The following is a 20,942-nucleotide window of genomic DNA, read 5'->3' on the forward strand; positions in this document are numbered from 1 at the left end:
TAATATACAATAATGACGCGCCAAAACGTTAAAGTCGTCCCATAACATCATATTTTTAAATGGCATCATTACATTGAATTCAATTAGGGCAAAATTAAGAATAATAACAAACTATTTTCTTGCATGGACTAATTCAGTTAGTAAAATTAGGAACTTTATTATCTATAGTAATAGTTCAAATGATGCTTTGAACTCTTCAAAAGTTTGTGAAGTTTTTCAAGGATAAATAAGAGGGTTGAAAAGTCCTAAATAAGGACAATAACACCCTAATTTTCCCGTATTGGGCAGATGGCGTTGCATCAAATAAATATAAGTGGATATTTTAGTACAATAATTCATTCATCTGACATAGGAAGTTGAAGTCAATATATATATTATATGAATATTTGCTTCTCTAGGTGTGACCGGGAAACGAATTTACGCACATTAATTACAGACAAATAAAATATTTTTATTTATAAAGATTTAGAATGAGAAGTTGTTAGAACTTACGTGGACTCTGGTACGGGGAAGCCTTGAGAGACACAGGGAAGAAGTATGTCCTCACCAATCCAATGTCGAATTTCCAATTGTTGAGTACGAGGCTCAATGACTTTGGGTATAACAGGTCCTTTTGGATCTGAAAAGAAAAAAAAAGTTTCAGTTAATCATGTATGAGTCTGTAAGTTGTACATATATTGCCCTGATTTATTAGACGTTGAAGAATAGATCAACTTTGTTTAACCCTCCGTTAGTGAATATCTTTTTTCCGTATTAAGTGAACTGGGTTGAAAAGTTACCCCGAATTTTTTTTTCTCCAAGAATTCCAAACTATTTAATAAATTTTGCACTTGTAAATATTTAAAAAAATGCTTCATAAGCATTAGTTTTTTAAATTAATCATAATAACGAAATTAAATTTGTGATTATTATGCTCGTAGGTAAACCAATATAATTTTATTTTTGATACAAATTTCTATAAAATATTAATTATTTTAAGAAATTTTAGATAATAAAAATGTAATAGTTAATTTTGATTAAGTTGAGTGGCATATATAGATTAACAGCAGATATAAAATTAGTTGCAACACGTTTAAGTATCTAACAAAGGGAAAAAGGAAATTTACTTAAAGTTCATTAAAATTTGCAAAATTTAAAATTAATTCCTAAAAATTTTTTTTTGACAAAAACAAGGACTTGCGTCTATTTTTATGTATGTTTGAGAAGCATGTTTAAAAATTCCCGCTATAAAATCTATTTTAAACAGATTTGAAGCAATTGATTGAATTTGGGATTCAGAAAATCCAAGTTCACTAAAAAAGGGGTAACTAATTTAGAAGATAACTCTCCCGGAAATAATTAGACGTATTCTTCATTTTTCATACGTACATTCACACGTAATTGTTTAATACTTTGCTGTTCTCTCCTCAAGAATGAAATAATAATAATAACAAATGAGAGAGAGAGAGAGAAAAAAAGAGAGTCCTCAACTCATATTTAATGCAACTCTTTATATAGCAGTGTTGTATCAAATATAAGTTGACCTAAATTCATGCAAGATTTCAATTATTTTTACATGCCAGCAATTCATAATTTTATGTAGAAATAATGTTCATTGCCTTTCTGATTCTTATTTATTTTTGATATTTAACTATTTATTACTTTTCTAAGTTAATTTTTTTTTATACAATGCTTAACATATACTATATAAGTATACATATGATAAATCAGGGATCACTGTATAGAGTGATCAAAGTGACAAACTAATCAAACTAATATAAGTTAATAAACCTCATGCCTCATTGATGCTTTCATTTTATTTTGGTATTTTTTATGCATTCATTACATTATGTTCGTTTTATGAATTAAACAGGGGGAAAACTCATTTTATACAAATGAATTGAAGTCAAAAAAGGAATTTATATTTGAGCGCAGAATCATAAACTTATCTCAGTTTTTCTCTTAGTCATCTGAATTCTTAAATATCTGGAATTATAAACATTTGGGACTATTATCGTTTAGATTCCTTTTTTACCACTAAAAAAAGTCCCCAAATTAAAAGTTGGACTAATATAACTTATGTAAAAGTGTTTTTTGGTTATAAATGGATGTTATTGATTCTATATCTTGTTTAGAACTTGATAGATTCCCGCATTTAGGCTAAAAAATGAGAAAAAACAACACTCTTCTTTAGACCCTGATAACTTATTCACAATAATGGTGATGAGGAATATCTTTGCGTATATTATAGAAAAATATTCAATGTATAATTCAAAAAAGGTTTATTTAAAAATTATGCATCGCACGGGATTTTTGTTTCATTTTGTATTTTTGAAGTAAATTCGATTATTGTATTCAATTAATTTCTACAAAATCCCCCCTCCCGTAATTGTTCCCCTGTGTTATATATGTATATTCTATATACCTATGATATTATATACTTATATTGTGCATAAATATTTATATAAGACAATGATGGATGATTCAAGGGATCTAATTTTTCTTTCTTTACCTCTCTGTTATTAAGAATTACATAAATATGAAGGTACATACACGAATGAAGTATATTACGTATCCAACATACTTTGAGACAAGGTATATCAGAGACACTTTGATTTCATTTATAAGCACGTCCATTTATGTGGCGTAATGAGTATAAGTCCTACAAAAAGACATCAATTGAAGCAATATGCCCCTCAATTCTTATACTCGTAAGTTGTAGAAAATATGCTCAGTTAACGTTTAATTTTTATTAAAAAATGTTTAGAAGGAGAGTAGATAAGATGTCAAGACAGATTAATTTACATCTTCCAGATAAATTACGTATAGAGTTTTTGACACTAGAGGAAAGTTTAGGGCTCTCTGTGGTAAAAAACATTTTTAGAAAGAGTATTAAGTTATAAACTTTTCTGTTACCACTGATTTAATTAGTGGTCATACCACGATACCTAAATGTTTTTGAGGACACAAATATAACTCAAATTTGCTATGTGGCATCACTGTTCTACTAAAAAAATTAAATTTAGAATTTGTTAGACAATTCCAACATCATTTTTGAGGTGGATATCTACATTTAGATTAGTGATACAAAAACAATAAAACACAAGTATAATACATCGCTGAAAAGCTTTCTAATGATTAAAAAACTTATGTTATAATTTTTTCGAATGTTGCAATAAAAAAGTAGTAAACTATGATTTAAAATTTTTAAGAATGGTGAGCTTCTTTTTTTTTTTTAATTTTGACAATTTAAAGAATGGTCACTTAAAAATTATTTTCAAGTCATTATGAGTAATGCTATTTAAAAGACTAAGTCATTGTTATTTTTTACAATAATTTAAGAAGATTATTACATACATTTTCTTAAGATATTTTGATGGCTTGTCAGTGATGTATTATAAGTAGACGATAATTGCTTTGATTTACAATGTATTACTTATCCAATATTAATCACAATGATAATTGCTTTATCTTTAGGACCCCCTATATATATATATAAGGTACATAGTAAATAAGAAACTTTAACATATCAAAATGAAATACACTTTTTAATAATTAAAGTGATTGATGTCGTGGTTAAATAAGGCATTTCAAGAGGAATTAAAATGAAACTTGTACACAACATTTATTGATTCCTTTGGTGACCTTCCTCTTCTCATTTTTAATTCATTTTTATACAGTAATGAACATTGTTTTTAACGATATTTTTGAACATTATAATGCAAGGAATTTATATATGTAGCCAAATTGAATCAATGTTACATCTCTCACTCCGCTACGGTTTGTTTATTAATAAGTCCCAATACTTCTTCCCACAAAAATAAGCAACAACAACAAAAAATAGATAAACTAGAAAATGATAAATAGATGTAAAGACTTAACCTCAATTTCTCTCAGATATACATATATGTCAGCATCTCTTCTCTGAATTTGTTAATAATAAATATTTAGTTATGTCAGTGCCATTCAAGGGCCTTTCTCTAGCAAAGTATTTTCCGTAGGATCCTTAATTTGAAATATTTATAATTGTGTCAAAATGGAAAGTTAATCCTTGGATATTTTTGTATCCAGTGTAAAGATAGGAAAGGTCCACAATTTCTCGGATACGGGTCGGTTCGGATCTTTAGAAATAAATACTGGGGTAAATTTTGAGTAGCCAAACCTTCGGATCCATATCCGAAACTAAAATTAGACGATATTTGTACCAAAATTTTATTATTTTTTCATTCGAAATTCAAAATTAAATAAAATAAGATCAGGATTAATGTTCCACTTTCCCTGATCACTGATGCCGAAGCAATAAATAATCGCATGTGCTTGTTAGTTATTATAATAATATACAGTATACCTAAATTTCAGTGATCGTGTGCATAGCATTACTTTGCTAACACAAAAATATAATTATGGTCAACTGTCAATGATTTTGCTTCTTTTAAAAAAAATTACGTTAGAAATTTAATTATTAAATTTGTTTCCTATTTTTTTTTTTTTTTTTTTGTGAAAGGTTGTAGATTTTTGAAATTTTTCGCAATTTTTTTTTTTTTTTTTGTGAAAAGCATTGGATTTTGGATATTTTTTTGTGAATAGTTGTTGATTTTAAAGAATTTATCAAATATCAAATTGTTTATTTGAAACAAGAAATTTAATATTTGATTTTGGAATTCCCCCAATATAGGTAGACCTGTGGACGAATCTGATTGCAAAATGGTATAACTAATATTTAAAATATTAAGGAATGGAAATAGGAATTTGGAATTTTTACAGGAATTGCATCGGAATGGGCATCGGGTTTTTTTTTTTTAATCGCACCATTACAAATACAAAGTACCATTTTAAACCAATGGTATCATGCTGTAAAAGAGATCAAAATACCAGTACCACGCCTAAACTGGCCTGAGATGCTTCAAATTTAAGTTTTATTATTGTATCCGTTAGAAAAGGTCTTTGTCTACGGGTAAAAATATACTAACCCGAAAACAGAACAGTCTAATGCACATAATATATCCATTCTAATTAGAACATTAAAAAAATCCCACATACTAATTGTAATAACATCGTTTTCAATATAATTAATTAATATATAAGTTTATTTATTATTGACCTATTAAATTCCTTCGTCTCTCATTTATTATTAACACGTCAATTATAATTGTTTGATTAAAATCAATATATTACTTTTGAGTTACAATAAGAGAAATGCAACAAAAAAAAAAATAATAATAAGTTTCCTTACCTGTAAGAATGATCCTTGCTTCAGCCGAGCTCCTTTTTCTGAGTCCTGTGAGAGTATGTTCGGTCTTACAAATGTATTTTTTATAGGTATCATAGCTAGAGGTATGGTGCACTAAAAGAGCCCCAGATTGGAGAAGCGTGTATTTCCCTCGTGGATCCTTTCTTGGAAATATCTCAATGGCCGTTCCTTCCTCATGGACCCAACTTGTGACATGAACATAATCCGCCACATACGAAGGGATCTCACACCTAAAAAAAAAGGGAAAGAAGATAATAGAGATCGTTATACTGGAGGAGGGGGCCGCAGGGAGGGGAGGATTTTTTCATTTTTACTAGAAAGCTTAATATAGGATTTTTTTTCCTAGAAAATTTAATATTTGAAATTTAATTTAATTTTTCAAATTTTTTCTAAAAAAAAAAAAATTATTTTAGTAGCTATAGAATTTGAAATATTACTTCAAATAATTTAATTTTTGTATTTAAAAAAAAAAATTCCATAGACCCAAGGTTAATAGAAATAAAAAGTTTATACCATATCGACTAATATTTGAATTCCACCATGCTTTTTAATATTAACGTCATAGTGTATGAGTTGTTGCATGGTTTCTTAAAATCTGTTTTTCTTTCCCAGCAGTCGGTACGATACATTTCATTCAAAGTTCTAGCAATAGTGACGTCATAGGCTATGATTGGTTGCGTGTTTTGTCAAAATCTGCCTATCTGGCGAAGTAGTCGGTACGATACATCAAATTTAAAATTCTAACAAGGCCGAATAAATAATGGTCTAACCTTGTATTTCTATTAACCTTTCATACACCTACATATAATCCTGCGGACGCCCTTGCTGTATTAAACGCTTCCTTAAAATAAATGCTAAGCACTCTTCACCTTAAAATGGCCGTGTTTCCGCGAATAACATATGCGTCTCTGACTGTGACAGAGTATTCCTCATCTACAACTGCTTGAATTTTAACATTTCGACTAATGATGATCCCGAATTTGTTTTGAGCTCTACAATGATAGACTCCATGATGGATTTCCTCTCGGTAATCGTCTCCCCCTAAACGAACAAAAGGAAAATTGTATATTATTATCAAAAGGAAGCTGCGATTATAATTTTTCTCAAAAGTGAGTATGGATTATGAACATTTGTAGTTTGAGTCTAATTACCTTACATTTGTATTAATAAACTATTTCCACATACCATTTGAAGGTACAGGCAACTGGGGTTAAACATTGTAAAATTTATGGAAAAATGATATACTATAATCAATTTTAGGAGTCGGGTGACTTGTTTTAAAGGTACCCCAAGAATACTTGTCAAATTAATTTACTCCAAACTAGTGTAAGAACGTCCGTATGATTATATTGAGGAGGGGGCTTTATTTTTGGATTTTTTAGAAAACAAAATTGAAAAAAATTTCAAAAATCTATAGCTTTTCATAAGAAATTTAATCAATTATATGTTCTTTATTAAATTTTTTGAAAGAAAAGTTCGTATATCAAGTTTTTTCCAAAAAAAATTCTAAAATACCTAGTAATTCACAGGAAATTAAATTTTTCAAAGGAAAAAGTTCAAAAATCTATGGCTTTTTAGAAAAATTAAACTTTTACCCCTAATTTAGTGTAAAAAATTTCATTCTGACCAGAAAGTTTTTTTCATAAAAAGTAGAAATTCCTTTATTTGAGGACGTTACCCCTGTGGACGCCCCTGTAGTGGCAAGTAGTACTCACATTACCTCAAAATCGTCTAATTTTCCCCTGTTCCCAAAACAACTACTCTATTTGAAAGAAAATGTCAGAATTCTCTGAGTTATCAGATAATCGCTTAGGCAAAAGCTAACTTATATCTCAGGGTATCAGAGAAATTAGCATTTATAGCTCATAATTTTTTTTTGTACAAAAGTACAACAATTACTTAATATAATTACAAAGTTTATGAAAGACAGACTTCAATTATATTAAGTACATGCGTTCACAAACAGAGAGACTAGTGGGGATCTTGTACTTTTTAATGTACTTTTTAATTTATAGTAAATATGCTGTAATTTTAATATCAATTATGAGCTTTGCATAGAATAGGATGCTCATAATTTACCAAAATAGTATGTTCAAATTTATGAAATAGAACAATTAAATTGATATGGCATAATGTTGTGATTTTTGTTCGAGATTGTTTTTGGGTTGGCAAGCCTTATATACTTTTTGTCTACTCTTTTTTTTTTTTTTCAAATATGACCCCCCCCTCCTCCCCCATATCGCTATGTTGTACTGTTAATATAATCGTAATTATCAGCTATAAAACGATTCTTTATTGAATGTTCCATTCTTTATTTCTTCCCTTAAGATGAAATTAGCTCAGCATTCTTGAATGCTGTAATCGTCTACATAAATAATACACTATTTAAGTTCCTTCCCCTTTGTCATCTCCTTCATTCGTATCCCCCTCTATTCAAGAAGACAGAGATATTATTTAATAATAATAATAATACTGAGAATCTAGGGGAGACTGACTATAGTAGGAGTATCAAGTAGTGATGGGACGATAAATCGGAATCGGAGAATTGGGTGTTTTTTTCTGAAATCGGCATCGGGAAAATAATGTACAAACTTTTTATACTTATATAGTAATGAAAAAAAAAATAGCCTTTTGTGAATAATTGTTGATTTTTGAAATTTTTGTATAAAAAATTTAATGTTTGGGAATAGCCATGGGTTTTTAAAATTAAAAAAGAAAAAAAAATTTATATGGAATCGTATATTTGGAATTTTTTTTTCCAAAAATTTAATATTTTAAATAAAAAAAAAAAAATAACAAGTTTTCTAGAATCATTAAGTCCCTGATTGTAAAATGTTAGTTTTAACTATTATTTAAAATATAAACGAAAGGGAATCGGAATCGATATGGGGAATTTTTTAGTGGAATTGCAAAGGTATCGGATTTTTTTTTAGAATCATCCCATCACTAGTATCAAGAATTATAATCCTTAAGTTTCAAGTTTATGTTCATCATGTTGTCATATGGATGTACAACTATTTTTTTTTTTTTTCACTGAATCATTCTTAAGAAAAAAAAACGTATTTTTATTTCTTCTTTATAAAATAAATATACCATTTGAAAAAAGAAAGAGAAAAAAATATATTGTACATACACATACTACTAAGAGAGTATTGTACAACAATTGCTCATGCTTCCATCTAGTTATTCATTGTATAGATTTGACTCGTCAACACAAAACATTTACCCATTTTGGGCTTGATCTACCCGAAATCGGTATTCCGCTTTACATAAAATTATATTTTGTGAGAACATCCTCAAGAGTGGAAGAATTTGACAAGACCGTTTACGTGTAAAGAACTTATACAAGTAAATTGTACAAATTAAGAGAAGGAGTTACTTTTTACAGGCCGAATACGCTCATTTTCTCTTCTCTAATAATAAGATTCGCATTAGATACATTGTTCATTTTTTTTTTGTGTGTGGATGTAAAACTTTTAAAATCTGGACAAAATAAGTACAGCATCGTTTTAAAAACGTTTGACTTATGAATGGGGCCCTAAGGTAGCAAAAAGTGAGAATGACTATGAAAAAAAAATATAAATAAATAGATGTTATTGTTGAAAGGGCCTATCACGGGCAAATTGAGTATCATAATTCAAATAAAGATTCATAAATATAGTTAACAATCTTGGGCATCTTAAACTCATCCTAGAAATGTGTATAGAAGGCCTTTAATTTTCCAAAGTACTTGGCCTATGAAATTTTGGGCTCTATGTATATATGATGTAAAAAAATGAATGTGACATTATCTCTTATTCTTGATTTATAAACGATTGACTCGTAATTCACCAAATATGCATCTCAATTACCTGAATGGAAAGAACGTGAGTGTCCCATTATCAGAGACGAAACGAAGGCCCGTTGGATCCGTTCGTATTTTTGTATCCCTTTGATACCATTGAACCTGAACGTTTTTCCCTCGAGCAATGCACTCCAATCGAAGTCCAGTACTATTAGAGAAAGCTGCTTCATTTGGAGGCTCCACAATCCATCGAAGTCCTTCTAGAGAGGAGGAGCGAGTATCTGGGGGACGGAGAAAGTTATTTAATTCTGCAGATTCCTCTTCATCCTCCTTGGAAGACTCAAAGTAGGAATGGTGATAGGTGAGACCATCAACTGAAATGAATAAGAATTGCATTTTTAATTTATTAAATTTATGACTGATTCAAGAATATATATAACATAATATCAACATTGTAGGATACTGGATTATTTATTGAATACCTAGTTACAAATATCAAGATGCTAGGCTATATTTTTGTGAAGAGAAGTGTGATTAATGTTTTTTTTACCTATTAAACAATTTGTTGACAAATAGTATGCAATATGGTAGAAGAAATAATAGCAATGTTGTCCATAGATGATCCAAAAAAGTGGTTTTACACCTATATCCCAGCGTTATTTAGTCATTACTTAATAGTAGATGTCGACACTACACTACTTTTCAAAAGCTCGGCATGCTTTAGTTAGCTATATGCTACCGTTGAGCATGGAACTGTTTAGAAGGGTTGAATATAGTGCTTTGCTATGTACAATATATTTTATTTCAATGTATATTGACCCCCTATCAAGAAGAATTAAACTTTATATTGATCAATATGGCTATGAAAATATAATATAAGTTTAGAAGGTTATGAAATCAACTTTCTGACAATATACATCAAAATTATTTGAGTTTGTTGGGTATTTCTTAGAGAAGTCATATATATATTTTGTCAAAGTCATGTATGTAGTTATATCCCCCAAAAATGAATGAGGTTTTTTCTGCTTGTGTTATTGTCTTTTCTATATATTTTTTAGTTTCTTTTAATGTTATGGGATTTCTTCAAGTTAAAAAATGAGAATAATATTTTGCTGTTTATATATAAGGGGATTAGTTGTCATTCTAATTCAGTTCATCAGACGGATGAAACCTTAACTCATGGATTCCATTCATAATTACACCATTTGTTTAAACGAATAAGACCATGCTTTATGCAAAATTTCAAGTATTTTAGTATCTTCATTAAAATCGAGATATGAACATGTAAAGGTTGACATATTTGAATCCGAAAGCAGAGTAAAAACTCCCTTCCGGAAAACATACTTCACATACAAATCACAATAAAATCCTTCTTTTTTAGATTAAGATCTTCAAATTTGTAATATTATTAATGAACAAATCTGTCAATTATTCAAAAAAAGATGTTTCTCGGCGTATACATGTCTAGAAAATTCGTGACGACATATTTCTATGAGCAAAAATGTTGCAATTTATGTAGTTAATGACGATATTGGTATGTAAATTTGCATAGAGTTTTTTCTTAGTAGTTTAAGCAAATGATGTAAAAATGAATCAAATGTGTGAACATCCGTTTGATAAATTGACATGGAATGACACAATCCTAGATTTAAATGAAGATGTTGTACCTTAGTTGGTACATTTAGATTAATAAAGCAAAGTACGTATATATGTGTGGATTATATATTATCCTTTTTTAGTGTATCTTAAACATGATTTGACAGGGCCGTCCACATGGGAAGGGCTGTATCCTCCCTCAAATTAAATAATTTTTGATTCCTACCAGAAAATTCAATATTTGAATTTTTTTCCCAAAAATTAAATTTCATTGTCTGTGAATAGCTATAGACTTTAGATATTTTTATCCGAAAAAGTTTAATATTTAAAAATTTTTTCAACAAATTTCAGTTTTTAAGAAGAACTATGGAGTTTTGAATTTTTTCAAAATATTGTAATTTTCCGGAACAAAAATATATATATATATAATCCTGCGGACGGTCCTGTTTGAAGACTTTTATTCAACAAAAAGCGTGTGTAGCTTAAGTTCAGACAGGTAGCGGTCTAGAGACTAAAAAAATACTCCCTGGCTCATCACGTCATTTTTTTTTTTTTTTAAATTAAGTCTTTGTTATAATTCTTTTATTTTTGAGGGAGAACATATTTGGTTTAAGTAGCTACGTTTAGTTTGACATAAAAATTTGAGGGTAGGACCAATGATTTTCTGGGAGCTTAACTTTTTTTTTATACCCCAATCATAGTATCGTAATAAATATTTCATAGTGTATTAATGCTTCTGCCATCTCCCTACTCAGTGATCTCCGATCTCCATTATTTCTATCATTATCAACAAGGAATACTCCTTTATAAGGAAACTAATGTACTTATGTATTTAAGAACAAAAACCACTTTCTTAGCCACAGAAAGAGAGAGAGAGAAAAAAAAAAAAAAAAAAAAAAAAAAAAAAGAAGAACGTCATTATTAAACTATTATAGACAGACAGACAAATTTATTTATTTTTTATTGTTAATTGAATGTACAATTTCTCCCTCAGCAGTCAGCTTAGCTCAGAGGGGGAAATGAGGTCATTCTTATTAGGGGTAAAAGTATATATTTTACTCTCTGAGTAGTACACACAAATCATTTACATGATGTTAATACTTTTAACGAGTTCCATTCTCATTTTTTTTATTTTTTCCACTTCAAATTCATTCATCAGAAAAAAAAAAAACTATTTGGAAACTTTTCTCACTTTTTCTTATTTTATTTCGAGATAAATCAAATTTTACTCGATAACAAAAAAACAAAGATGTACATTCATAGAGCTGTACATCTAAAAGTTATAAATTTTGTTACAGATTTACTTCTAAAGGAAAATTTCTTTTTGTATTTTAAAGAAAAGATTTCAAATGTACTGTGGATACTTCAAGTTTCATTGAAATTCATTGAACAAAGAGATAAAACCATGGAGAACAAAATACGTAGATTCCTCCGACAAATATAAATTGATTGGCAGTTTTTCACAGAAAGACTGTTGTAAATTAAAATCGTCAATATGCAGCAATTAATGTCAGCTATGATAGCAAAGGTTAAAAACAAAGATAGATTAATACCTAAAATAGTGTATATACAATTATTATAGATCTACTTCTGTTAGTATTATTCGTAATTTTACCAATTAATTCAAAGATAAGCTACCTCCCTTTAATTCTGATGAGTAATTGTATGATACAAAAAAATACAATTTGGATCAGGAATTGCATTTTTTATCCTCCAAGTGAATAAATAAATAAATTTACCCACAACAACCTCAATTAGGTGAAAATAAAAATATATCAAAGTTATTTATTAGGTATTTGGGAATAAAAGGGTTAGTTAGAGATATAGTCTTTTCCCAAGGGACGTTTCTTTCTTTCTATCTCTCTATGATTGTTAACTTCGTATTTTTGATATAAGTAAATATATATCACATCGTTACATTTATTCTATCTTGCAACCTTCCCTCAAAAAAGACCAAAAAGACGTCCAAAAACGTTTGGTAGTCGGTAAATTCTTTCTATCTATGGAACTATTATTCAATAATTGTTTGGGAATTGTTCATAGGTTAATAAGTGTTGAGTATAGTTCAACTAGTCAACGTTCAAAACACTCATTAAGGGGGAAAAAGCAGAAAAATTAACATTTGACAACATAACACAGAGTAAATTCAGTATGTCGTTACTTTTATTTTATATCGCAACCTTTTTTATAACTAATTGGTTTTTAGGCAATTCTTTGAACCATGGACTTAATTTGCAAATATTCTGTGGCATTGTTAACAACTTATCAGCAAAAGCCAATTCCAAATCATCCAATCCGTTGATCAGAGCACTGATTAGGATAAAGGAAGCAAAAATACACTGTACATTTTTTTGTTAGGCAAATAACGCCATGACAGTTGTTCGTGATGGAATATATATGACGATCTATAAACTATCCTTGCAGAAAATAAAAAGTACATTCAAATCTTGTTAAATTATATGTTGAATGATTGACATATTATTTACAAGGAGTAGTACTCGACATTACCCAGAGTTATTAGGCGTCGACGAACATGCATATAACATTGCTTTAATAATAGAGAGGATCCCTTCTAAGAAATCCTTAGTGCAACTCATAGTTTTTTGTGAACACTTACATGTAGCTACTCAATATTTAAATATTCCCTGATCAAGAATAGAAGAATAATAATAACATCTTCCGCATTTTTTGAAAAATGGTATTTACCTATACACAGGTTGTTGCTAGAAATGATTCTTTCACTCCTTAGATAATCCAAATATCACTATATGTTGTACATACATACATATACACTTTGTTTTATTAATATAGATTATATATGTACAAATACATATATTTTACCATCTTGATATGGAGATTAAATAAAGAAAAAGGTATCCTCTTCCTTTCTTTTTATTCTTGATCTTCATTTTACTATAAACTCGGTAGTTCTTCTTCAAGATATTTGAAAATACATAAATATGTGCCAAGGTCAAAGACACACATTGATTTGAAATAATCTCCTTCCATCCCCCCTTTTTTTTTCTCTCTTAACCTTCCATTTTTTCACATTTATTTTTATTTTTTCAAATCCCTCTCTCTCTCCATTGTGCCATAGATTAAATCTCAACTCCCCTCCCCAACCAAGTCGGTGGTTTATATTATATCATATCTACCTATTATTATTATTTTTTTAAGACCTTTTTTGTTAAGCCCCTGGTCAGAGTATTTCGATTTTTTTTTTAAAAATCAGAATCCGAGTCTACCGGGCCAAACGTAAGTATTTACTTTTCTCACTTACGCCTATTTTGAGATGTTAAGAGTCATTTTTTTTACAATGTTATGAATAGCTAAGTTGTAGAACACATAAATAGCTGTCGATTGCTAACAAAAACATTGTCCTAGTTGCCGCCACCATGAGCACACAATACAAGAAGAGGATTGAGATAGCAGTGCTCCTTCGAGCAGGATTGTCCGGGAAGGCCATCGGGGAGCAGACAAGGGCCTCAAAAAAGACGATTTGTAACATCGTCTATGAATGGAATATTCTAAATCGTCTTTCCTCGAGGCACCAGTTCATGTTGGATCTACAGTCTCATACAGAATATCTCTAGTCAATCCAAAACTACTCTTAACTAACAAAATTATAATAATTTATTCATTTTTCGGAGTAAATTTTACGAAATATCATTTTGGGCGTTTCATAAGTATTCCTACACAAAGAGCAAAATTCCTTAATACATTGTGACATAGCCTTTGGCTTTCTTCAAAATATTGAATACGCTTGGGAGAAGTACTTACCAAATTGAGGCAAACACTGAAATCAATGTTGTCCCAGTCTTCTGGTCAGAATCTTCAAAGGTCATCGAATAATTTTGGGCTCAAATAAAGCAAAAAGATTAATCTAAAAAACTTTATGAGGCTTAAGCTGCTCTACTTCAAAAGATTCGTCAAATCGTCAGGGGCACCATGTAATTTTCATTGTATTTTATTTTTACATACCGTAAGTAGTGTTGTGTGGGTCCATTCTAGTTTTAGTACAGGTCCTATTAGGCCTTAGGAATGCCGGTCCTTGAAATTTTTCATAAAAATATCAATGGTTTTTTAAGTCAAATTTGTATCAGGATTATTGCACGTATCTTGTAAAAAGTACTTTTTAATCCCCCCATTATAATAGAAAATATTCCGAACAAATTGTATAGTTATCTAGTTATATAATTTATTTTATTACTTAACGTAATAATTAAATAAAGGGAATGATTTTACCTTCTTCCAGGACAGACAAGTGGGACTGGAATTGATTGGACGGAATCTTACTGGACTACGGCCCTCGGTCCTAAATAAGCACCGACACAATAATAACTGGATGGTCATCTTTTATACAATTATATCAATAATACCTCGTTGTGTTATATAAACATAGATTCCCATTATTTTCTATTTTATCATCCACAGATGAAAGTTTTGTAATTGGATCCATGAAATTTTTGTTAAACTTCTCAAATTGATGACTTCAAACCTCATATTTTAAATTGATGTATTTGTCTACTAATATAAAAATAATAGACTTAATGATTTTCTGTTTGTTCTTTGTTTATTATTATGGTAAATGGTTTAAGAAAGACTCTAATTTTCCCGCCTCTTCTCACTAATCATTAATGACAATGATATTACTGCTACATACTAGTAGTAGGCGATATAAAACAGAAGTTATACATATGTATGTATAAGTATAAATAATAACCAAAATGCGAACTTTATTAAGGCTATAAAAAAAAGGAGAGGACAGGCATGCAAGAGGAGAGGCCCAAGTATGTAGGTTGCTAATTTTTTTTTGTTATAAAACTTTTATAGCCTATTTTATGAGATTTGTAGGAAAAAAACAAAAAGAAATATATGTTGTGTATATGTGCAAATGTTTTGCAATAACGCGAAACACAACTAAAATTAATAATATATATGTAGTAATAACATGCCTTGGTATTTTATTTATAATTTAAAGGCACAAAGGAATATATTTATTTGTTTCAAGTGCATTTTTTTACGTTTTTCATGCAGTTTTATAATAGAATGGCGATGATTATGCATAGGTGGCTTACAATTTGCCCCAATCTTCACTCTTTTTTCTTAATATTGTACATGTTTGCAGGTGAGTCTGCAGGTAATGGGTTAGAGGGGATGTAGTCTCCTCCACAGTTATTTTGTTTTAGATTTTTACTAGAATTGATTTTTTTTCTCACAAATTGATTTTTGTGTATATAGCTAGATATTTTTAAAAGTTTTCTTCCAAAAATGATTGTTTTTGTGAATAGCTATGGATTTTTTAAATTTTTTAATAAATATTTATAAATTTTTGAATTTTTTTCACCCCAAAAATATGAATATAGAAAAGCAAAAAAAGTTCATTATTGAAAATTCACTTTGGTCATAATAGTGTCGTTAATTGGAGATTTTGCTAGTTCCTCAGGGGGTGTACACTGTTAAGAATTGCAAAACAACTGACCTATGTCTTTAAAGTTTTTTTAAACATTCCGTTCCAATGTAATTGCACTTTAAACAGGAAAATAAAATTTACATTTCTTCCCTGGGATGATATTCTTCTTTCAAACTTTTCATGCCTGGCGTTCCTAGCAAATTAATAATCTTTGAAAAATCGTTCTGTCTGTTAAAAATCATAGTTCTTTAAAAAAAAATTATGGCCAGCAGATCAAAAAACAAGACGACTCATGTATAAATGAGTGAGCTTTATTAGTCCATCCATTTAAGAAACTATAATAGATCCTTTAATTTGGCAAAAGATTTCCTTCAATAGCCGCCCTTCTGCCTCTTTTGGCGTGTCCGAAAAGAAAATCCTAGACTTTTAATAGCTGTGTAATTTTTGCAATCCACTTTTTCAAAAAATTCATTTTTTCGTGAATAGCTATGAATTTTGGAAATTTTTCCAAACAATTTCAATTTTTGGATAATTTTTTCAAAAAAAATCCAAAAACAAAGCCCCTCCCCCCTCCATAAATTTATATATGTATATAATCCTGCAAACACCCTGGACTACAAATACCTGGTGACCTGCCATTGAAAATATTAATTAATGCAAAAACATGTAATCGTACTCATTCACACACGCTCAATCAAAATATGACTAGGAAGGAGGCATTTGTAGAATGCGAGGATAATAAAACTGTAAAATTTATCCACAAAAATCCCATCCCTAAGAATGACACGTGACTAAAGATGAACATGCGCACTTAAACCCTATCATAATTCAAGATGATTAATTCTTTTCCTTTTATACCAATCTATTTATTTACTTCATACCAATCTAAAGGTCAGTTGGCAACTATGAACAAGGCATTCATAGTAGTAAGAGGGAGGACAAAAAAAAGACAGAGTGATTTTACAATTTTAACTTACATACATATCCATATAAATAATAATTATTCGTCATGGAATGATATATCTTTTTATCTTATTTATACATGATGTAACATTAAGTTATATGTAGTTAATTTATTCAATTCGAAAGCCGGACATGCTGTCACTTAAAATAAAAGCTGGGAAAAGAAGAGAAAATGAGGTATGTGTAAAATGATGGATTCTTTTAGACCATTAAGGATGAATAAATTGAGTGTTTTTCTTTTTTCTTTGCTTTACATTACCATTTTTTTATTTTATTTTTCCATCCAATGATAATCTTAATCTTTATTTTGTATTTTAAATCAAATAAAACTACAATGTTTCTTTATCTAATGGTCTTTATATATAAAAAGAAATTGAATATGTGCTACGATCATTATTTTGATCAATCTTAGAACGATTATATGTACTCCAAAGTCCATAATCATAAATTGATATCTATTCTGTATTAGAAACATGAGTAGGGTTGTAAATTTTTTAGTGTGCCAGTTTTGTTGTTGCTGGCAACCTAAACTTTATTTTCGAAAGCTGTTTTCAACTTTATTTCATTCTTGAGGAGAAAAAAAGCAAAGTATAAAGTTATCCAGAATTGGTAAAAATGATGGAGAGAAACACTGAAGAGTTACGAGGGTCGTTTGAAAAGTCCGTACTAAGTCTGAGAGCTGGCAATAATGGCGCCTATTCAGATTATCTTTAGTTATTAGCATCTCTTGGAAGAAACACACCATCTTTCAGCCAGATAAGTCTGTTTCTTTCTGTTTGACATTCCTTTGAATTGAGGAATCGGCCGGAAAGATTATTGCGATTGTCTTTTGGATTCGCAAGGAATTATCCTCATCGACTGGAAAAAGGTAAAATTATTACAAGTGCATATTATTCATCGTTATTGGACAGCTTGAAAACCAAGCTACAAGACAAACTCCACGATTGGTCCATAAAAATCACTGTCCAGTAAGACTGTGCACCAGCTCACACTCAGCAGTTGTGGTTGCAAAATAGGGTTCCAACACTAGATGCCCACAACACTAGCAATCTCACAAACCTTCACTCTTCTGTCATCCATCAGAACATAATGGATTTTATCAATGATTTCTTGAGTAGTAACCTCAAAACAGAACGTTCAGCGTCTGCCCATATGACCCCTCTGTCATAAACCTAATCAGGTGAAGTCCTTATAATGTTTAGTATGCTTCTTTTTAGTCTACTGAGGAGTTTTGCCTTTCATAAAGTAATGTTTAATCATCACACGAAATTCGTCTATTTTTATCCCACTCCCTACAAATTTGTACATTTTGCAGAAAATCAGTGTATCAATAAATAAAAAAATAAATAATTTGGTCACTTTACGCCTTTTAAGTTAAGAAATTAACATATTTTCTTTAAATTTCCCTTTGCATTATCATTTAAGTCCATTGAGATAAAACTTTTTTTTAGACGACTAAATAAACAAAAAAAAGAAAATCCTAACATAAATCCTTTCCTGGTTTTTTTCAACAACCCAAGAGACAAAGCCTTTTTTTAAAAATATTTCTCCTTACAAGATATTACAGAGCAATGGATTTTTAATTTTCTATTGTACTTATGAAGGCACTTTGATAATTTTTCAAATTTATTTCTCATCTATTTTTTGCGTAAAAATGGTTTTCAAATATGGACATCATATTAAAAACGGACTTTAATTTAATATTGTTGCGTCTTTATGATGAAATATACATTTTTTATATATAATAGAGCCATTAACTCCGACTGGTTACAAAATATAAAAACAAATAAAAATCTATGAGGCAATGAAGAATTTATTAATTTAATAACAATTTTCTTAATTTAATTTGATTTTTTCGTGCTCATTACGTTTATCTTGGTGAATAATATATATCTATTCTCTTGTATTTTATAAATTACAACGAAAAGTGATCTCTGTCAGTAGATGTGTCGTCTCTAAAAATTACTAAATTTTTCCTAACGTTCTCTAAAGTTGGTATTTTACATTCGCCTCAATTTAACAAATATTTGCATCCCTAATTATAATTAGGATGGTAAATCCTAAATATTGTTTAGTGTGCAAATTTTGTTGTTGTTGGTTACTTAAACGGTGTTTTAAATTTTCTAAAGCTGTTATCATTGATCATTCATTTTGAAGGAAACCACATCGAGAGTGTGTAATGCGTACCTCTTTCTAAGACTCAGAGTAGAATTGATGATCAAAAAAGAATTAACTCTTGCATATGTCCGTGATTGATAAGGAGTGGGATTTGTGTTTATTCCAACTAATTTAGCAGTTGCTTCCACCTAATTTAATTAAACCTCTTACTAGTTTTTTTCTGCCTACGAAACATTATTTAATTTGTCAAAATAACCTTGGTTATTTTGGGGTTTCTTTTACATGCCCAAAAATGTTACGATTTACAATCATAGTTAAAATACAATTACAGATTCCTCAATACTGCATCTGAAAGAGACAAAACTACAAATAATTGTTAAAAACTCTAGATTTGATAGAATAATGAAGATAAATCAGAAATTTCCCTCAAAAAAAGAGCAAAAAAAACCATGGAAATACACTAACTTTTTAAATGTTGGGGTGTCCTAATACCCCTAGAAAGTAACAATGTTTAATTGAACAACAAAAAAGTATATATTATATATAAAGTGTATGTATTTCCTGTTTCAAAGTACTACTGTCCCATTTGGACCATTTCGAACAAAAGGAAAAGTTCTGATGTTGAATACTAAAGTAATATTTAATATAAAAATTTCAAAAATTAAATTAAAATATTAAATTTTTTGGGAAAAAAATTTATAATCCTTCATAAAATAATAAATTTTTAGGAAAAAGTTTCAAAAATACATAGTTATTGTCAAAAGATTAAATTTTTTTACGAAAAAAATTTCAAAAATCCATATTTGTTCACAAAAATTGACTTTTTCGAAATTTTTTATCAAGAATTCACTGTAATTCACATAAAATTAATTTTTTTTGAGAAAAAATTCAAAAATCCAATCCCATTCATAAAAATTCAAAAAATTAATTTTTTTTGAAAAAAAAAAATTCAAATACTTAATTTCTATTAAAAAGTAATTGTTTTTATTCTTGTTGTTTTTTTTTTGGGAGGGGGAGGGCTTCAACCCTTCAAGCTCACTCACTGCAGACGTCCTTCATCATAAACATACGAGTTTTATATAATTATGTTTGAAGTACTACTTCGCACGACTAGAGTAAACTGCTCTTGTGCAAAAAGGATTTGTGAACATTCATGTATTCCATAACTCTGCCTCTAATAGAAATTCCATATTTATTTTTATTACAGGTAGAGTTGCTAAAATACATAATATGTCCATAGATTGATGACAGTTAATCAATTACGTTAATAGTAACAAATATTGGACTGTCCATAACACAAAAAGGACACAAACGATCACAAAAGTCATGCCATTAAAATGTGTACAAACATACATAAATACCAATATAAGAACTGATTTTTTGACAGATAATTCATTTATTTTTTCGTCAATAAATTGACGATTGAATTTCATAAAGTAAGTAAATCCCTTCTCCACATTATTCACTCTTTCTTTTGCAACTTTTGAATTGTATAGTTTAAACAAAAACTAATAATAATTTTTTTTATGTGAGGATTTATTTAATGACATTTCTTTTCGGGAGTTTAGTATAATGACAAAAAAAAAAAATATCCAAGAAGCTTAAATATGATATAAATTATTTGCATGTAAAATGACCAATGATGAAAATCCAGTGTAGAATGGGCATTTTAAAAAACAAACCAAAAATCAACATGATAACCCAAACAATTTGAAGAATGTTTTAGAGGAGAAAATAATGCTCATGACTTTTCATTAGATCAGCTACAATAAGCTCTGACAAGAGAGGAAGGAGAAAATGATATAAACAAGGACATTTGCTAGAATTACTCCGATGTC

The 20,942-nt window shown here is 29.2% G+C and overlaps 1 protein-coding gene across 1 annotated transcript in view; it reads right to left on the minus strand.

Moving 5' to 3' along the window:
- The window catches only part of LOC121117075 (cell adhesion molecule Dscam1-like), a 219,158-nt gene that overhangs the window by 140,960 nt on the left and 57,256 nt on the right, over positions 1-20,942 (minus strand). The window contains 4 exon segments of the mRNA XM_071888296.1: positions 493-619; positions 5,213-5,460; positions 6,100-6,271; positions 9,082-9,388. Of these exon segments, the coding sequence (XP_071744397.1) occupies positions 493-619; positions 5,213-5,460; positions 6,100-6,271; positions 9,082-9,244 (710 nt within the window). The 5' untranslated portion in view covers positions 9,245-9,388.

This window comes from Lepeophtheirus salmonis, chromosome 5, assembly GCF_016086655.4.
Source record: "Lepeophtheirus salmonis chromosome 5, UVic_Lsal_1.4, whole genome shotgun sequence".
Lineage (NCBI taxonomy): Eukaryota > Metazoa > Arthropoda > Copepoda > Siphonostomatoida > Caligidae > Lepeophtheirus > Lepeophtheirus salmonis.